General features: G+C 42.1%; 1 protein-coding gene across 7 annotated transcripts in view; it reads left to right on the plus strand.

Annotated features, from left to right (window-relative positions):
* Nucleotides 1-20,987, plus strand: part of LOC139537369 (transcription initiation factor TFIID subunit 1-like) — a 55,192-nt gene that overhangs the window by 19,021 nt on the left and 15,184 nt on the right. For 4 of the 7 annotated variants that reach the window (XM_071338594.1, XM_071338597.1, XM_071338595.1 and 1 more), the window contains exons 9-24: nucleotides 3,431-3,632; nucleotides 3,811-3,951; nucleotides 9,686-9,853; nucleotides 9,992-10,122; nucleotides 10,234-10,341; nucleotides 12,268-12,441; nucleotides 12,584-12,757; nucleotides 12,938-13,042; nucleotides 13,184-13,384; nucleotides 15,999-16,140; nucleotides 16,808-16,938; nucleotides 17,033-17,113; nucleotides 17,226-17,375; nucleotides 17,557-17,682; nucleotides 18,311-18,486; nucleotides 18,602-18,822. In XM_071338594.1, coding sequence (XP_071194695.1) covers nucleotides 3,431-3,632; nucleotides 3,811-3,951; nucleotides 9,686-9,853; nucleotides 9,992-10,122; nucleotides 10,234-10,341; nucleotides 12,268-12,441; nucleotides 12,584-12,757; nucleotides 12,938-13,042; nucleotides 13,184-13,384; nucleotides 15,999-16,140; nucleotides 16,808-16,938; nucleotides 17,033-17,113; nucleotides 17,226-17,375; nucleotides 17,557-17,682; nucleotides 18,311-18,486; nucleotides 18,602-18,822 — 2,431 coding nt within the window. The remainder of the gene's footprint in view (nucleotides 1-3,430; nucleotides 3,633-3,810; nucleotides 3,952-9,685; nucleotides 9,854-9,991; nucleotides 10,123-10,233; nucleotides 10,342-12,267; nucleotides 12,442-12,583; nucleotides 12,758-12,937; nucleotides 13,043-13,183; nucleotides 13,385-15,998; nucleotides 16,141-16,807; nucleotides 16,939-17,032; nucleotides 17,114-17,225; nucleotides 17,376-17,556; nucleotides 17,683-18,310; nucleotides 18,487-18,601; nucleotides 18,823-20,987) is intronic. The other 3 variants (XM_071338596.1, XM_071338599.1, XM_071338600.1) reach the window with 1 other exon arrangement.

A 20,987-nucleotide genomic window follows, 5' to 3' on the forward strand; every position in this document is an offset into this window, starting at 1 on the left:
GAATCAATGGGTACATATCATTAATTTATAAGTCCACAAATGGATGTAGCAACTGCAGATTGCCCCTTTTTAAGAATCAATCACCCATTTCTAGCAGATTTGTCTGCGAAGAGACAGAAGCATTAGATCATTTGTTTTGGTACTGTCCATATGTAGCTTGTTTTAGGTCGCAGGTTCAGGAATGGCTGAAGAATTGCAACAATTACCTGGAGCTAACTCTGGAAATAGCTGTAATGTAATTATACTCTTAGCAAAAATCTTTATCTTAAATTTACAATCTGTAGAAACTATGAGACTGGAAAGGTTCAGAACTTTTGTTAAACAGCACAGTTGAAAAATATATGACAAATATAAATCAAAACTGGATGGTGTTCAAAGATAGATGGGAGGGGTTGAGGGTAGCTGAAGGATGGGACTAATAACAAACAAAAGATAACTATTGTAAAATATACTGTGTCTGTAAAATGTACAGTATATAGTATGTATAAGCTGGAAGTAGAAGCCTAAGGGTTATTGTCCTTAAGTTTACTCCAATTAGGAGACGGGTGGTAGGGTTAGGTGAAAAAAGAAAGGAAAATATATTTTAAAATATATACAGTACCAGTCAAAATGTTGGACACATCTACTCATTTGCTGGTTAAGTGTGCCTTGAATTCAAAATAGATATCTGACAGTGTCACCAGCAAAGCACCCCCACACCATCACACCACCGCCTCCATGCTTCACGGTGGGAACCACACATGCGTAGATCATCCGTTCACCTTCTCTGCGTATCACAAAGACACGGCGGTTGGAACCAAAAATCTAATTTAGACACATTTCCACCGGTCTAATGTCCATTGCTTGTGTGTCTTGGCCCAAGCAAGTCTCTTCTTCTTATTGGTGTCCTTTAGTAGTGGTTTCTTTGCAGCAGTTCGACCATGAAGGCCCGATTCACCCAGTCTCCTCTGAACAGTTGATGTTGAGATGTGTCTGTTACTTGAACTCTGTGAAGCATTTATTTGGGCTGCAATTTCTGAGGGGCAGTTAACTCTAATGAACTTATCTTCTGCAGCAGGAGGTAACTCTGGGTCTTCCTTTCCTGTGGCGGTCCTCATGAGATCGTTTCATCATAGCGCTTGATGGTTTTTGCGACTGCACTTGAAGAAACTTTCAAAGTTCTTGAAATTTTCCGGATTGACTGACCTTCATGTCTTAAAGTAATGATGGACTGTCGTTTCTCTTTGCTTATTTGACCTGTTCTTGCCCTAATATGGACATGGTCTTTTTACCAGATAGGGCTATCTTCTGTATACCACCCCTACCTCATCACAACACAACTGATTGACTCAAACGCATTAAGAAGGAAAGAAATTCCACAAATATACTTTTAACAAGGCACACCTGTTAATTGAAATGCATTCCAGGTGACTACCTCATGAAGCTGATTGAGAGAACGCCAAGAGTGTACAAAGCTGTCATCAAGGCAAAGGGTGGCTTTGCTGACTACATGATTCCATATTTTAAAGGTTTTATTTTTTATATAACCATTATTTAACTAGGCAAGTCATGTGCTATTTCATAGTTTTGATGTCTTCATTATTATTCTATAATCTAGAAAATAGTAAAAATAAAGAAAAACCCTGGAATGAGTAGGTGTATCCCAAATTTTGACTGGTACTATATACAGATGAAGTTTACATACACCTTAGCCAAATACATTTAAACTCAGTTTTTCACAATTCCAGACATTTTAATCCTAGTAAATATTCCCTGTCTTAGGTCAATTAGGATCACCACTTTATTTTAAGACTGTGAAATGTCAGAATAATAGTAGAGAGAGTGATTTATTTCAGCTTTTATTTATTTCATCACATTCCCAGTGGGTCAGAAGTTTACGTACACTCAATTAGTATTTGGTAGCATTGCCTTTAAATTGTTGAACTTGGGTCAAATGTTTCAGGTAGCCTTCCACAAGCTTCCCACAATAAGTTGGGTGAATTTTGGCCCATTCCACATGACAGAGCTGGTGTCACTGAGTCAGGTTTGTAGGCCTCCTTGCTCTCACACGCTTTTTCAATTCTGCCCACAAATTTTCTATAGGATTGAGGTAAAGGCTTTGTGATGGCCACTCCAACACCTTGACTTTGTTGTCCTTAAGCCATTTTGCCACAACTTTGGAAGTATGCTTGGGTTCATTGTCCATTTGGAAGACCCATTTGCGACCAAGCTTTAACTTCCTGACTGATGTCTTGAGATGTTGCTTCAATATATCCACATAATTTTCCTCCCTCATGATGCCATCTATTTTGTGAAGTGCACCAGTCCCTCCTGCAGCAAAGCACCCCCACAACATGATGTTGCCACCCCCGTGCTTCACGGTTGGGATGGTGTTCTTCAGCTTGCAAGCGTCCCTCTTTTTCCTCCAAACATAACGATGGTCTTTACGGCCAAACAGTTCCATTTTTGTTTCATCAGACCAGAGGTCATTTCTCCAAAAAGTACGATCTTTGTCCCCATGTGCAGTTGCAAACTGTAGTCTGGCTTTTTTATGGTGGTTTTGGAGCAGTGGCTTCTTCCTTGCAGAGCGGCCTTTCAGGTTGTGTCGATATAGTACTCGTTTTACAGTGGGTATAGATACTTTTGTACCTGTTTCTTCCAGCATCTTCACAAGGTCCTTTGCTGTTGTTCTGGGATTGATTTGCACTTTTCGCACCAAAGTACGTTCATTTTTAGGAGACAGAATGCGTCTCCTTCCTGAGCGGTATGACCTCTGCGTGGTTCCAAGGTGTTTATACTTACGTACTATTGTTTGTACAGATGAGCGTGGTACCTTCAGGCATTTGGAAATTGCCCCCAAGGATGAACTAGATGAACCAATCATTTTTCTGAGGTCTTGGCTGATTTATTTTTGATTTTCCCATGATGTCAAGCAAAGAGGCATTGATTTTGAAGGTAGGCCTTGAAATACATCCACAGGTACACCTCCAATTGACTCAAATGATGTCAATTAGCCTATCAGAAGCTTCTAAAGCCATGCCATCATTTTCTGGAATTTTCTACTTCGTGTATGTAAACTTCTGACCTACTGGAATTGTGATACAGTGAAATAATCTGTCTGTAAACAATTGTTGGAAAAATTACTTGTGTCATGCACAAAGTAGATGTCCTAACCGACTTGCCAAAACTATAGTTTGTTAACAAGAAATTTGTGGAGTGAATGAAAACAAGTCTTAATGACTCCATCCTAAGTGTATGTAAACTTCCGACTTCCAACTGTATATTTACAAAAAAAAGGGGTATTGGAAATGATGCAGACAATTACATTGATGGAATTTACAATATTAAAGCTGATCTACCCCCCAATTTTTTTAACAATTTAGAAGAGAACAGACAACATGATTTAAAGACTTATGTTATTTTGTGTGTATTTCTGTCTTTTTCTGTCTAGGAGGGCAGTGGTGACGAAAAGGACAAACAGGCCCTGGAGAATGAGCTCTTCCTGATGGTCACCCAGCTTCAGTGGGAGGACGACATCATTTGGAACGGAGAGGACGTGAAACACAAGGGCACTAAAACCCAGCGAGCCAGTCTGGCAGGGTGGCTGCCTTCCAGCATGACCCGCAACGCCAATGCCTACAACGCACAGCAGGGTGAGAGACCCACTCACTCCAGTACCAATTAACAGACTGACCTGCATAATGGAGATTCGTACCTCATTGATATCCTATCACCAAAGCATAAACCCCAATTGTCCAGGGGACATAGGACAAAAGTGGCAAATATAAACTGTTATAACTGTTGTGTATTTGTCTGCTTTGGGTTATCTAGGTATTCATGATGTCTATCTACACTCTACAGGTCTGAGTAGGAGTAACTCTCAGCTGGTGCCCCCCACTCCTCCACCCATGCCCAAAGCCCCTTCCATCGGCTCTGGCTCCAAGAGGGACAAACACCACCACGACCATCATGGTACTATGAGGCTATTTTACCTGGCATCTGTTGTAGAGTGTAATTTACTTTTAGAATGATGAATAATGTGATATTACAACATATCCTACATATCTCCGTTAATTGATGTGTTAAAAAGTACCACTAAAGCAGGGGTCTCCAACAGGTCGGCCGCGAGCTACTAGTAGCTCGCAGCCCGCCTATGAGTAGCTCGCCAAACAATTCTGAAAGTACATGCAATTTTCACGTGTTTCACCGCACACTATCATAAACAAATCTCACAAGTATCAGACACCTCAAGCTCCCAGCTACTATCTAATCAATGCAACATTGATATTATCCCAAGGCCTGAACTCGTGGTTAGCCTTTATTGCCAAAAAAAACTAAACTAAAACAATATCTGCCAATTAATTCCCAGCAATATTGTCCCTGTCTGTCTGTGTGGGCTCACGTTTGTCTATCACTCCCGTGTGTAGCCAGTTGATGTGATAACCATCTTGTGGGTTTGCAGAAATACTTTCCCCAAAACCTTCTCAATTAAATGTTAACTACAAAGTAGGCTTACCTGGAAGAAGTATATCATGAGTAAGTATATACAGTGTATTCGGAAAGTATTCAGACCCCTTAACTTTTTCCACATTTTGTTACGTTACAGCCTTATTCTAAAATTGACTGAATTAATTTTTTCCCTCATCAATCTACATACAATCCCCCATAATGACAAAGTGAAAACAGATTTTTAGAAATGTATGCAAATGTTTTAAAAATATAAAACAGAAATACCTTATTTATATAAGTTTTCAGACCCTGCTATGAGACTTGAAATTGAGCTCAAGTGCATCCTGTTTCCATTGATTATCCTTAAGATGTTTCTACAACTTGATTGGAGTCACCTGTGGTAAATTAAATTGATTGGACATGATTTGAAAAGGCACACACCTGTTTAGATAAGGTCCCACAGTTGACAGTGCATGTCAGAGCAAAAACCAAGCCATGAGGTGGAAGGAATTGTCCGTAGAGCTCCGAAACAGAATTGTGTCGAGGCACAGATTTAGGGAGGGGTACCAAAATATGGCCTCCATCATTCTTAAATGGAAGAAGTTTGGAACAACCAAGACTCTTCCTGGAGCTGGCCGCCTGGCCAAACTGAGCAATCGGGGGAGAAGGGCCTTGGTCAGGGAGGTGACCAAGAACCCGATGGTCACTCTGACAGAGTTCCGGAGTTCCTCTGTGGAGATGGAAGAACCTTCCAGAAGGACAACCACCTCTGCAGCACTCCACCAATCAGGCCTTTATGGTAGAGTGGCCAGACAGAAGCCACTCCTTAGTAAAAGGCACATGACAGCCCACTTAGAGTTTGCCAAAAGGAACCTAAAGACTCTCAGACCATGAGAAACAAGATTCTCTGATCTGATGAAACCAAGTTGGAAATCTTTGGCCTGAATGCCAAGCGTCACTTCTGGAGGAGACCTGGCATCAGCCCTACGGTGAAGCATGGTGGTGGTAGCATTATGATGTGTGGATGTTTTTCAGAGGCAGGGACTGGGAGACTAGTCAGGATCGAGGGAAAGATGAACGGAGTGAAGTGTTAAGTTCATGTTTTAAGTATCCCTATATTTCTGTTATTACGGGGCTATCACTCAGTCAAGAGTGCGCATGCGGAGGAAGTCTAGTCGTTGATGGACCTAGCCTTGAGTGTAATGGCTACCTTGTAGTGTGTTTATATAGTATAGTAAACTTTGTTAAACTGGAACCTTGTCGTTGTGTCATTTCGAGTTAACATGAATTATAATTAAATCCTTGATGAAAACCTGCTCCAGAGTGCTCAGGACCTCAGCCTGGGACAAAGGTTCACCTTCCAACAGGACAACGACCCTAAGCACACAGTCAAGACAACACAGGAGTGGCTTCAGGACAAACCTCTGAATGTCCTTGAGTGGCCCAGCCGGAGCCTGGGCTTCAACCCGATCTAGCGTCTCTGGAGAGACTTGAAAATAGCTGTGCAGCGACGCTCCCAATCCAACCTGACAGATCTTGAGAGAATCGGCAGAGAAGAATGGGAGAAACCCCCCAAATACAGGTGTGCCAAGCTTGTAGCGTCATACCCAAGACAACTCAAGGATGTAATCGCTGCCAAAGGTGCTTCAACAAAGTACAGAGTAAACGGTCTCAATACTTACAGTTGAAGTCGGAAGTTTATATACACCTTAGCCAAATGCGTTTAAACTAAATTTTTCACAATTCCTGACATTTTATCCTAGTAAAAATTCCCTGTCTTAGGTCAGTTAGGATCACCACCTTATTTTAAGAATGTGAAATGTCAGAATAATAGTAGAGAGAATGATTTATTTCAGCTTTTATTTCTTTCATCACATTCCCAGTGGGTCAGGAGTTACACTCAATTAGTATTTGGTAGCATTGCCTTCAAATTGTTTAACTTGGGTCAAACGTTTTGAGTAGTCTTCCACAAGCTTCCCACAATAAGTTGGGTGAATTTTGGCCCATTCCTCCTGACAGAGCTGATGTAACTGAGTCAGGTTTGTAGGCCTCCTTGCTCGCATATGCTTTTTCAGTTCTGTCCACACATTTTCTATAGGATTGAGGTCAGGGCTTTGTGATGGCAACTCCAATACCTTGACTTTGTTGTCCTTAAGCCATTTTGCCACAACTTTGGAAGCATGCTTGATTGTCCATTTGGAAGACCCATTTGCGATCAAGCTTTAACTTCCTGACTGAGTTCTTGAGATGTTGCTTCAATATATCCAAATAATTTTCCTCCCTCATGATGCCATCTATTTTGTGTGGTGAACCAGTCCCTCCTGCAGCAAAGCACCCCCACAACATGATGCTGCCACCCCCGTGCTTCACGGTATGGATGGTGTTCTTCGGCTTGCAAGCATCCCCCTTTTTCCTCCAAACATAACGATGGTCATGATGGCCAAACAGTTCTATTTTTGTTTCATCAGACCAGAGGACATTTCTCCAAAAAGTACGATCTTTGTCCCCATGTGCAAACTGTAGTCTGGCCTTTTTTATGGTTTGGAGCATTGGCTTCTTCCTTGCAGAGCGACCTTTCAGGTCATGTCGATATAGGACTCGTTTTACTGTGGATATAGATACTTTTGTACCTTTTTCCTCCGGCATCTTCACAAGGTCCTTTGCTGTTGTTCTGGGATTGATTTGCACTTTTCGCACCAAAGTACATTCATCTCTAGGAGACAGAATGCGTCTCCTTACTGAGCAGTATGACGGTTCTATGGTCCCATGGTATTTATACTTGCTTACTATTGTTTGTGCAGTAGAACATATTACCTTCAGGCGTTTGGAATTTGCTCCCAAGGATGAGCCAGACTTGTGGAGGTCTAGATTTTATTTTCTGAGGTCTTGGCTGATTTATTTTGATTTTCCCATGATGTCAAGCAAAGAGGCACTGAGTTTGAAGGTAGGCCTTGAAATCCATCCACAGGTACACCTCCAATTGACTCAAATGCTGTCAATTAGCCTATCAGAAGCTTCTAAAGCCATGACATAATTTTCTGGAATTTTCCAAGCTGTTTAAAGGCACAGTCAACTTAGTGTATGGAAACTTCTGACCCACTGGAATTGTGATACAGTGAATTATAAGTGAAATAATCTGTCTGTAAACAATTGTTGGAAAAATGACTTGTGTCATGCACAAAGTAGATGTCCTAACCGTCTTGCCAAAACTATAGTTTGTTAACAATAAATTTGTGGAGTGGTTGATAAACAAGTTTTAATGACTCCAACATAAGTGTATGTAAACTTCTTACTTCAACTTTATGTAAATGTCATATTTCTGTTTTGTTTTTTTGCAATTTGCATACATTTCTAAAAAATCTGTTTTTGCTTTGTCGTTATGTGTAGATTAATGAAGGAAAAAAACATTTAATCCATTTTAGAATAAGGCTAAAACAAAATGTGGAAAAATTCAAGTGGAATGAATACTTTCCGAATGCACTGTAATTTGTATGTATACTGAACAAAAATATAAATGCTCTATGTGAAGTGTTGGACCCAAGAAATAAAAGATCCCAGAAATGTTACATATGCACAAAAAGCTTATTTCTCTCGAATTTTGTGCACAAATTTGTTTAGGTCCCTGTGAGTGATGATGTATTATTTGCCAAGATAATCCACCTATCTGACAGGAGTGGCATATCAAGAAGCTGATTAAACAGCATGATCATTACACAGGTGCACCTTGTGCTAGGGACAATAAAAGGCCACTCTAAAATGTGCAATTTTGTCACACAACACAATGCCACAGATGTCAAAATGTTTGAGGGAGCATGCAATTGTCAGCTGACTGCAGGTATGTCCACCAGAGCTGTTGCCAGAGAATTGAATGTTCATTTCTCTACAATAAGCCGCATCAGCGTCATTTTAGAGAATTTGGCAGTATGTCCAACCGGCCTCACAACCACAGACCACATGTATGGCATCATTTGGGCGTGCGGTTTGCTGATGTCAACGTTGTGAACAGAGTACCCCATGGTGCCGGTGGAGATATGGTATGGGCAGGCATAAGCTACGGACAACGAACACAATTGCATTTTATCGATGGCAGTTTGAACGCACAGAGATACTGTCACGAGATCCTGATGCCCATTGGCGTACCATTCACCCACTGCCATCACCTCGTGTTTCAGCATGATAATGCATGGCTCCATGTCGCAAGGATCTGTACACAATTCCTGGAAGCTGAGAATGTCCCAGTTCTTCCATGGCCTGCATACTCACCTGACATGTCACCATTGAGCATGTTTGGGATGCTCTGGACTGACGTGTACAACAGCGTGTTCCAGTTCCCGCCAGTATCCAGAAACTTTGCACAGTCATTGAAGAGGAGTGGGACAACATTCCACAGGCCACAGTCAAAAGCCTGATCAACTCTATGCAAAGAAGATGTGTCGCACTGCATGAGGCAAATGGTGGTCACACCAGATACTGACTAGTTATCTGATCCATACCTCTACCTTTTAAGGTATTGTATCTGTGTCCAACAGATGCATATCTTTATTCCCAGTTATGTGAAATCTGTAGATTAGGGCCTAATGAATTTATTTCAATTGACTGATTTCCTTATTTGAACTGTAACTCAGTAATATCTTTGAAATTGTTGCACGTTGCGTTTTTATATTTTTGTTCAGTATATTATTTCTTAGTTGCGACCGTTGCCATAAAATGAGCAGCAGCAATAGGCTCCAGAACCATCGCTAGACCACCACATTACATGGCACATTCCTCACTCGCTAGATGTGGACGTAAAGGGCCAGAATACACACACAATTTTTATTTTTATTTTCTTCAAGACCTAAAACAAAATAAGTATTTTGATGTGATTTAAACATTGATATGGACTCAGAACATCCAATTCAATTTTTTCTCTATGAACAATTGTAATTGAGAGTGAAAAACAACACAATTTTAAACCAGGAAAAATCAAACTGAGAACATAATTTGAGAAAATATAAAACAGATTTTATAGTTGTTTTTTAGTTGTTTATGAACGATTATTTGACCAGGTATATTAACAGAAAACATAGTGCACTACTTTCTCTTGTACCCTAAGGACCAGAGGAAGAGTTGCAGGGCAGAGGAGCTAGAAAACAATGAGTAGCTTGTGACATGTTTATTTTTTTAAAGTAGCTCTCATGCTAGGAAAGGTTGGAGACCCCTGCTTTAAAGAGAGAGTAAATCTATCACTACTGCTTTCCTATTGGTCTTTCCACAGCCACTCATGAAGAGGATGCCCCCTGGTTCTCCATCTTCCCTATTGACAATGAGGAGCTGGTGTACGGGCGCTGGGAGGACAACATCATCTGGGATGACCAGGCCATGGACCGCATGCTCTCACCCCCTGTCCTCACCCTAGACCCCAACGATGAGAACATCATTTTAGGTACTGCCCCTTTCTTAGTGAACTGTGTGTACACTGTTTTTCAGTCAGTTTAAACAAGTTATGAAATATCTTGATGGTCTCTGTAACCTATTGAATGCTTTGATCTATCCACTAATCTCTAAATTTGGCCTCTTGCAGAAATCCCAGATGAGAAGGAGTCTGAGCGTATGTCCCACTCTCCGTCTAAGGAGAACAAGAAGGAGTCATCACTAAAGAAGAGTCGCATCCTGTTGGGGAAGACTGGGGTCATAAAAGATGAGCCTCAACAGGTACTACAGGACTGGACCATGGAACATAACATAGATCTGCCATTCAACAGGGACTACAGTCCCTGAACTAACCTGTTCTAACTCCTTTTCTGTTTTGTCTGCTGCCTACAGAACATGTCCCAGCCTGAGGTGAAGGACCCATGGAACCTGTCCAATGATGAGTTCTATTATCCTAAGCAGCAAGGCCTGAGGGGCACCTTCGGTGGCAACATCATTCAGGTGGGCGCTAGATTCTCTCCTGTGAGCTCTGTTCCTATACAGATTGATTAGCAGTTAAAGAGGATCATCTTAAAGATGCGCTATGCCGAAATCACTCTGCAGTTTCCTGGTTGCTAAAATTCAAATAGTTCACCTAAATTCAGTTTGTGACAAAACAAGCAGTCATTGTGTAGAGAATAATCTAAACCACTCTGAAATATATTTTCCATAAAATTATAGTTTTTTGAAGCTGGTGTACTAAACCCCAAATAAAAGACGCAAAAACTAAACTTGGTAACGGGAAGCATAGAAATAGCGCACATAGAACATATCTACCACTTTTTAGACTTGCTTTCAATGAGAATTAAATATCTATAACTCACATTTATATGTGAATTTAGTCGAGTCGCACAAAAAGTTACATATTGTAGCTTTAACCCCCTAAGGTCGATGTCCACACCCCCGCGGAAATCTAATTAGAATAATAATAATAAATCCCCATAAAAATCTGTCAGTTTAATATAGAGATCTGTTTTTTTTTTGCATTGGATGCATCTCAATCCACCACATCCACCCGTGCCACACTTTCGCATCTGCGGTGAAAGGTGACAGAGCTAGAGAGGTGTTTGTCAGACCATGGGACATCCCGAAAATCAGAACGGTTTGGCCTACACGACTCCAAAAAAAAGAGATATACAGTATCTCTCAGATGTAGAACAGACATTTCAGAACAAACTTCCTTTAGATTTTTTTGGCTGGACTATCTGTTGTTCCATGTAGTGAATCTGTTATTAAATGCATTTGTATGGGCTAATAGCAGTAAGGCTGAATTTTGTTTTTCATTAAAGAAATTTGTTCTATTCTCTTTTTTTTTTTGACTTCAAGGGGTCTTAAAATTCCAAATCAAATAGAAAAATTATCCTTGGTATGACCTTCTTAAAACAATTCCATATAGCTTAGTAGAACCCCACCCCCGGCTTAGACAGTTCTTAGACTGGTTATTGCCAAAAATAAGGGGTTAAATACATGTATTAAAAATTGCTTAGTAGAACCCCCCACCCCCGTCTTAGACAGGTGTCGTGGTAATTTCCTGTATTACTAAATGAGGAGAGTTATAAACCACACACAAGTCAGAGTTATACTTAAACTTCATCTTTAATTATATGAGCTTCACCATAGCCCTTTGACTACATAAGAATATCAGTATCTTTTATAGCCAAGATACACCCCTCTCAACTTACATGACGAACCACAGATCTTAGGAAAACTTCACAAAGGGCCTTTTACTTCAGAAAGGAGTATCCCATAGCCAGATAACATTAGCTATAAATTATCGTTCAGTTTGGTCTCTAAGACGAGGTTCTAATCTCGTTTTTGGTACTTCATAGTACCAAAACATTACCTCATCCAATGGCATATATCAATTGTCAACTCTATATACTCCCATCTCAAATACACCCCCTCTTCTCCCCACTCCTGGACAAGCTCACTGAGGAGAGTGACTTGTGCACAGACATTGTGGAGCCAAGAGATAATTGGTTCCCCCTTAATCATCCCTTCACATGGTTTAACAGATACATTCACATATGAAGACAATGTTCCATTCTGTCCTCCTCCCCTTCTGATATTCTGCATAGCACCAGACATGTAAAAGACAAGCCTGACCTCTCCTCTCCCTGGGCCCCAAGTGACTTTTCCCTAGCAGAGAAGGGAAAAGTGCAACTGCCAACAGTATAGTCCAAAAGGAGACATTCTAATGACAAGTATCTCACATAAGTATATTATATAAAAAAACATCTTATTTATCTATGTTACCTAACTAATTCTGATTCATCCCCAACACAGGGCTTAGACTCTTATGGGTTAACTATAGTGTAGGATAATCTTAACAACACTGTAGTTAGCCTATGCTATATGAAACATTTCCTTGCCTATCTTTCTCTCCAGCACTCCATCCCTGCAGTGGAGCTGAGGCAGCCGTTCTTCCCTACTCACATGGGACCTATGAAGCTGCGTGGGTTCCACCGGCCCTCTCTGAAGAAGTACTCATTCGGGACGTTGTCCCAGCCAGGTCCCCACGCAGCCCAGCCTCTACTCAAACAGATCAAGAAGAAGGCCAAGGTGAGGCCCCAGCACTCACCTCATTCACCTCCATCTTTCTCTCCGTCTTGACACAGGTCGTCAAGAATGCTTCTGCCTCTCTGTCTGTGTTGATAACCTTTTTTGTGTGATTTGTGTTAAATGTCCCTTTTTGTGCCTGTAGATGCGAGAACAAGAGCGCCAGGCTTCCGGTGGAGGTGACATGTTCTTCATGCGTACAGCTCAGGACCTGACAGGGAAAGACGGCGACCTGATTCTGGCAGAGTACAGCGAGGAATATCCTCCACTCATCATGCAAGTCGGCATGGCAACCAAGATCAAGAACTACTACAAGAGAGTGAGTCACTGCAGTAGTCTTTCAATTACCATTCCCCTTGTATCAGCATTGTTTAGCATTTACTAAAAGCTGAACCACCTCAGTGGTTCTTTTCCTTCCTCTATTGATATGAGTTGTGTTTATGTGAAAAAAATGCATTTTAAGATCAAATTAACTTGAAACATGGCTGTTTTCCCTCAGAAACCAGGGAAGGACCCTGGAGCTCCAGACTGTAAGTACGGAGAGACCGTGTACTGCCACACCTCACCTTTCCTGGGCTCCCTGCACCCCGGACAGCTGCTGCCGGTCAGTACCACCATCATTACCGTCAGTCGCATGACAATTCGTTGATGTTTGAAAAAGCCATTCACTGTGAATGTGAATAGCCTGATACCTAGAAAGAGAACATTTTAGAGACCTAATTGCAAATCTGTGTCTGTCTTTTAGGCTTTTGAGAACAACCTTTTCCGTGCCCCCATCTACCTCCACAAGATGCCAGAGACAGATTTCCTGGTGCTGCGTACACGGCAGGGCTACTTCATTAGAGAGCTGGTAGATATCTTTGTGGTCGGCCAGCAGTGTCCCCTCTATGAGGTCCCTGGACCCAACTCCAAACGAGCCAACACCCATATCAGAGACTTCTTGCAGGTATACCTTACGATACATACACACACACACACACACACACACACACGCATTATGACATCTGCAAATCCACACACACACACACACACCACACACACATTGTCAAATGAGTTGTTCCACAAAATAAGTAAATTTTAGGTAAACAAGCAAACAATAGGTTTATTTCACAAAATTGTCAAATTATGTTATGACGAATACATGTTCAACTTAATGAAAAACATGTTTTCCCATCTCAAGAGGTTAAATAAAAACAATACATAGTATGTGTCTATTAAGTGCCAAATAAACAGGGTTGACCGTGACAGGGTTGACGATTTCATCTTAAATCAGCAATAAATCTCACTGTAACAGCTTGTTGTGTGCAGCAGGGAGGGACAAAAGAATGCAACATTTCTATCTAATGTTAACAGGGTTGACGTGTTATGCCGACCCACTCAGTTTTCCACCACGGAACACCAGAAAATGGAGTAAAACCAGCTTACCTGCTTTAAACTATGATTTGACTGTTAAATGTTTTATTTTGAACAAAATATAAAAAAAAAAAATAGTTTTACCATATTAAATGAGAGTTGAGTTCACGTAACAGTGTTGACCTTAGAATGAGGGCCAGATTATTGTTTTAACCTTAAAATGTATCACTAATAACATTAAATAAATCATCATCATCAGAAATGACTTTGTCAAAGCAAAACATAATTAGGACTTTACAATGATGGTGACATGTTTTAGACATTTTGGGGTTAAGTGGGATAAAATGTTCCTAGTCACAAAGGGTGCACAGAGGGACTTCAAAATGCTGAATTTAGAATTTTCCATGCTGTTTATATTAAAGGGCACTTCATTTAATATAACAGGCTTTTAAAATAAAATATTGATGCACAATTTCTACTTCAAATATCAAAGGGACGCAAAAGGGACTCATTTCATGGAATGACCCACATACAGTGGGGAGAACAAGTATATGATACACTGCCGATTTTGCAGGTTTTCCTACTTACAAAGCATGTAGAGATCTGTAATTTTTATCATAGGTACACTTCAACTGTGAGAGACGGAATCTAAAACAAAAATCCAGAAAATCACATTGTATGATTTTTAAGTAATTAATTTGCATTTTATTGCATGACATAAGTATTTGATCACCTACCAACCAGTAAGAATTCCGGCTCACAGACCTAGTTAGTTTTTCTTTAAGAAGCCCTCCTGTTCTCCACTTATTACCTGTATTAACTGCACCTGTTTGAACTCGTTACCTGTATAAAAGACACCTGTTCACACACTCAATCAAACAGACTCCAACCTCTCCACAATGGCCAAGACCAGAGAGCTGTGTAAGGACATCAGGGGTAAAATTGTAGACCTGCACAAGGCTGGGATGGGCTACAGGACAATAGGCAAGCAGCTTGGTGAGAAGGCAACAACTGTTGGCGCAATTATTAGAAAATAGAAGAAGTTCAAGATGACGGTCAATCACCCTCGGTCTGGGGCTCCATGCAAGATCTCACCTCGTGGGGCATCAATGATCATGAGGAAGGTGAGGGATCAGCCCAGAACTACATGGCAGGACCTGGTCAATGACCTGAAGAGAGCTGGGACCACAGTCTCAAAGAAAACCATTAGTAACACACTACGCCGTCATGGATTAAAATCCTGCAGCGCACGCAAGGTCCCCCTGCTCAAGCCAGCGCATGTCCAGGCCCGTCTGAAGTTTGCCAATGACCATCTGGATGATCCAGAGGAGGAATGGGAGAAGGTCATGTGGTCTGATGAGACAAAAATAGAGCTTTTTGGTCTAAACTCCACTCGCCGTGTTTGGAGGAAGAAGAAGGATGAGTACAACCCCAAGAACACCTTCCCAACCGTGAAGCATGGAGGTGGAAACATCATTCTTTGGGGATGCTTTTCTGCAAAGGGGACAGGACGACTGCACCGTATTGAGGGGAGGATGGATGGGGCCATGTATCGCGAGATCTTGGCCAACAACCTCCTTCCCTCAGTAAGAGCATTGAAGATGGGTCGTGGCTGGGTCTTCCAGCATGACAACGACCCGAAACACACAGCCAGGGCAACTAAGGAGTGGCTCCGTAAGAAGCATCTCAAGGTCCTGGAGTGGCCTAGCCAGTCTCCAGACCTGAACCCAATAGAAAATCTTTGGAGGGAGCTGAAAGTCCGTATTGCCCAGCGACAGCCCCGAAACCTGAAGGATCTGGAGAAGGTCTGTATGGAGGAGTGGGCCAAAATCCCTGCTGCAGTGTGTGCAAACCTGGTCAAGAACTACAGGAAACGTATGATCTCTGTAATTGCAAACAAAGGTTTCTGTACCAAATATTAAGTTTTGCTTTTCTGATGTATCAAATACTTATGTCATGCAATAAAATGCAAATTAATTACTTAAAAATCATACAATGTGATTTTCTGGATTTTTGTTTTAGATTCCGTCTCTCACAGTTGAAGTGTACCTATGATAAAAATTACAGACCTCTACATGCTTTGTAAGTAGGAAAACCTGCAAAATCGTCAGTGTATCCAATACTTGTTTTCCCCACTGTACAAGAGAAAGCACACTTACAGAATGCATGCTTGCCTACACTCGTGTCTTCTCTGCTCTTCTGTGCAGGTGTTTATCTATCGGTTGTTCTGGAAGAGTAAAGATCGTCCAAGGAGAATCCGCATGGAGGACATAAAGAAAGCTTTCCCCTCACATTCAGAAAGCAGCATCCGCAAACGCCTAAAACTCTGTGCTGACTTTAAGCGTACAGGTAGAAACGGCTAACCCTGCCATAACCCAATACAACCGTATAGCCTCATGTTTGTCAATAGTACGGTATGACACACTGTCCTTCAGTGTTTGACCTCACAAAGATGAATAAGTAATGCATAAATGTGAATATGCCTCGTGAACGTTGTCACTCACAACTGTCCAACAATCCTGATTTCCTCTTAACGTTTCTACTCCTGTGTGATCTCAGGGAAGTGTTGAGGTGTAAGAGAGAGTGTTTAGCTGTGTGAGCTCAGAGATGGTGTGCCTTACTTTGACAGATAGGCGCCAGGAAAGAGAGAGGTCAGCATATTATGGATATGGAGTTTACTGTGGAGGTAAGGTGTGGTCTAAGGAAAGCATCAATAAGGACCCATGGGTTTGCAGGGTCCTTCGTTAATATCTGCTGTTCTGCTCCTGCAACACCTCCGCTTTAAGCCTACAAGACACTTCAGTTGAATGAAATTATGGTAAATTTGATGCAGCAGGGAAGCTTTCTAATCAAAAGTATCCAAAGAATAAATGTCTTTGGAGGGGGGGAATTGGCCATGAAAAATGTATCCATGAATCTTACAAAGCTGTAAGTTGGGCAGTAAAGGTGGACTAAAGAGAACGTGGGTAATACTTGTTATATGATTGAAGCTCATTTGCCCTGCCTCTGTCCTCAGGGATGGACTCTAACTGGTGGGTGCTGAAGCCTGACTTCAGGCTGCCTACTGAGGAGGAGATCAGGGCCATGGTGTCTCCAGAGCAGTGCTGTGCCTACTACAGCATGCTGGTGGCAGAGCAAAGACTGAAGGTAAGACTGACAGGCTCCTTGTGTAGGTACCGGCTGTGATACCGATTCTCTTTACGGCACTGTGTGAACTATACCAGAACTTTTCTCTCTCCAGGATGCTGGATATGGTGAAAAGTCCTTCTTTGCCCCAGAGGAAGAGAACGAGGAAGACTTCCAGATGAAGATTGATGATGAGGTACAGCTCTACTGCTTCCTTTTCATGAAACATTGATTTTGATGCTCCATTGATGTTGAAAAAAACGATGATCCATGATTTCACTTTCAATATTCTCTGTGGTCCACCTTAGGTCCGCACAGCCCCTTGGAACACGACGCGAGCCTTCATCGCTGCCATGAAGGGGAAGTGTCTGCTGGAGGTCATGGGGGTGGCCGACCCCACAGGCTGTGGAGAGGGATTCTCTTACGTCAAAGTGCCCAACAAGCCCACTCAACAAAAGGTACTTCCTCTCTCTCTTACCCCCACTGCTCTGAAACACTTCTGCCAGATCAGGGGGCCCTAATTCCATTCATGCGTTCACAGGCTCCAGAAAAACAAGACCTATTTTCCTGTTCTAACCATTCAACGGTTGTTTGGTGATTATTACTAAAACTCAAGGTTATTTTATTTGTCGTGTTCAGGCCCAAGACGACCGGGAACCACAACCCGCTAAGAAAACTGTGACAGGGACAGACGCTGATCTGAGAAGACTGTCACTCAAAAACGCCAAGCAGCTGCTGCGCAAGTTCGGTGTTCCAGAGGAGGAGGTAATAACACAGTAATAACATAATAATCATCATCATCATTTGGGAGGTACTTATATTTGTCCTGTTATACACAGTGTGTAATGAAAATGTGTTTTTTTGCATATCCCAACTCCCCCTGAGACACCCACAGGGAGTGGGGTCACGGCCAGGGTCACCATTGTACAGCGACCCTGGAGCATTTAGAGTTAAGTGCCTTGCTCAAGGGCACAGCAACAGATTATTTTACCTTGTCGGCTCCGGTATTCGAACCAGCAACCTTTCAGTTACTGGCCCAACACTCTAACTTCGAGGTTACCTGCTGCCATATAACTTAAATGTCTTCATTCCCTCATTTCATCCACCAACCTACGTATTTAAAAAAATATATATATATGTTTTATACCTTTATTTAACTAGGCAAGTCAGTTAAGAACAAATTCTTATTTTCAATGACGGCCTAGGAACAGTGGGTTAACTGCCTGTTCAGGGGCAGAACGACAGATTTGTATTGTACCTTGTCAGCTCGGGGATTTGAACTTGCAACCTTTCGGTTACTAGTCCAACACTCTAACCACTAGGCTACCCTGCCACCCCAACAGCATGAAGGCTAGATCAATCTTTAAAACCAGTGTTTCTGTGTGTGTTTCAGATAAAGAAGCTGTCTCGTTGGGAGGTGATTGACGTGGTGAGGACCATGTCCACAGAGCAGGCCCGCTCTGGCGAGGGGCCCATGAGCAAGTTTGCCCGCGGGTCCCGCTTCTCTGTAGCCGAACACCAGGAACGCTACAAGGAGGAGTGCCAGAGGATCTTTGACCTGCAGAACAAGTGAGGCCCTCCCATCCTCCCCTTTTCCAAATAACCATAATTCACCACCCGTTTCTTATAGGGATGCTGTAGTTGTACACTATCTGATGTTCCAGCCTGTCTGCCTTCCCCCCAGAGTATTGGATTCCACAGAGGTCCTGTCCACAGACACAGACAGCAGCTCAGCGGAGGACAGTGACTTTGAGGAGATGGGGAAGAACATTGAGAACATGCTGCAGAACAAGAAGACCAGCTCCCAGCTGTCCAGAGAGAAGGAGGAGCAGGAGAGGAAGGAGCTGCAGAGGATGCTGATGGGAGAGGAGAGCGACCGCGACCACAAGGGACGCAAGGGCTTCTGTAAGTGTTGTGTTTGTGCGTTTCAGGCTTTTTTTTATGTGTGTTTACAGGAGTGTGTGTTTACAGGAGTGTGTATGTGTCAGGGTTTATGTTAGGAAAATGTGGCGCCGGACAACGTGACCAGGAAGATTCAAATGTACCGGACCCATATGCAATGGGTGCATAACTCATTATGGCGTCCACCCACTGTGCTCAGAATGACAGAAATCACATTTATATTATGGTAATGCTCTTAACAGAACATTGCAACTCATGTAATGAAGCAGCCAATAAAACTGACTTTTCAAACATTTGGCAAAATGCCATTTATGGGAAAACACCATTCTAAATAGCACACCTGGGAAAACACCATTCTAAACAGCACACCTGATAGCGGTTGCATAAGTGAACAAGATGAAATCTCAGTTAGAAAAAGAGGGTTAATCTAAAGATGCAACAACTAGGATGGGTTGCTATTATGACTAGTACAGTATGGTGCCTTTGGCTTCTGGACAACAATAGAAAGTTGAGATGAAAACCAATATTGGACCAATATTTTCCTTTTCTATACAGAAAAGGAAAAGAAAATTCTAAATACTTCACAAGAAAGCATGACTTAGCCACAAAGGAATCAAGGATCATTAGCTTCTTTTTTTTAAATCCTGTGGATTGTTTCAAATCACAAGCTTAGTGGCAACGCACATGGCAATAGTCCTAGCTGATTATTGAGTTGCGGCTGTCAGTTAAAAACATCTAAAATATGTGTGAAGATAGTGTGTCTTGAGTATAATTTAAAATGTTGAGACAAGAAGAAGGGGAGGGGTGTGTGGCGAAGATATAGGTGAATCTCCCTCCAGAATGTCAGCTGTCTCCTGCCAATTGTTGCACATTCGTTGTTTCATTGTGTGAATTGTTTGCCCCCTTTTTTTTCCTTTTTTTTCATCAAATCCTCATTACATACAGTACCCGTAGTAAAAATACCGTTAATCCCTGTCATTTGGTTACAGAGTTCACACCTGCTACACTTGAGTAACAGGTTTTGGTTTATTTCATGGAGTGCTTGCTCCTTGTGAGCAATGAACATGTCTGGTTACTCTGTTCTGATAATGTTGAGGGATAGTGTTGCTGAGTACGCATAGAAGTACCTGGCCTTCTGCGCAGAAATGTAGGAAAGTGTTTTTTTTTTACATCCATTGCGAATGATAATACACGGAGTGTACAACACATTATGAACACCTTCCTAATATTGAGTTGCACCCACTTTTGCCCTCAGAACAGCCTCAATTCATCAGGGCATGGACTCTACAAGGTGTCGATAGCGTTCCACATTGTTACTGGCCCATGTTGACGGCAATGCTTCTCACCGTTGTCACATTGGCTGGATGTCCTTTGGGTGGTGGACCATTCCTGATACACACATGAAACTGTTGAGCGGGAAAAACTCAGCAGCGTTGCAGTTCTTGACACACTCAAACCGGTGCGCCTGACATCTACTACCATACCAATGGAGGCTCCTCAGAGGAGGAAGGGGAGGACCATCCTCCTCATTGAATTTCATAAAAATAGTGAAACATTAAAAAAGTTATCCTTTTTAGGGAGGGGTGGGAGGTTTCTTGGCCCTCCCACCCCTATGGGAGGGCAGCTCCCGCTCAGCCCAGTTCAAGCTCTTCTCTGTCCTCGCACCCCAATGGTGGAACCAGCTTCCCCTTGAAGCTAGGACAGCAGAGGCCCATCTTCCAAAAACATCTGAAACCCTACCTCTTCAAACAGTATCTTAAATAATCCTCCTCGTCACCTTTAAATGTAAATACAAAACCTAGGGGGTTCGTGGTTCTCACCCCCTTCCATAGACTTACACAGTAATTATAACAACTTCCGGTGGACGTCCTCTGACCGATCTGCGCTCTTGCAGCATGAACTGACATGTTGTCCACCCAATCAAAGGATCAGAGAATGAATCTAGAACTGAAAGCTTAAGCTACAACTAGCTTATGAGGAGGAGGATTATTACATGTGGTGAGTAGTTGACTTCAAGACAGTTGAACAGTTTTGAACAAATGAATTTATTGAAAAATGAAGGAGAAGCAAGAGAGAGTGAGAGAGAGAGCTAGCTATATTTCTATATTTTTTCACTTAGCTAGCGAATGCAGCTAAATAGTTTAGCCTACTCAAACACCCGGCTCAAA

The sequence above is a fragment of the Salvelinus alpinus genome, chromosome 13, assembly GCF_045679555.1.
Source record: "Salvelinus alpinus chromosome 13, SLU_Salpinus.1, whole genome shotgun sequence".
Taxonomy (NCBI): Eukaryota; Metazoa; Chordata; class Actinopteri; order Salmoniformes; family Salmonidae; genus Salvelinus; species Salvelinus alpinus.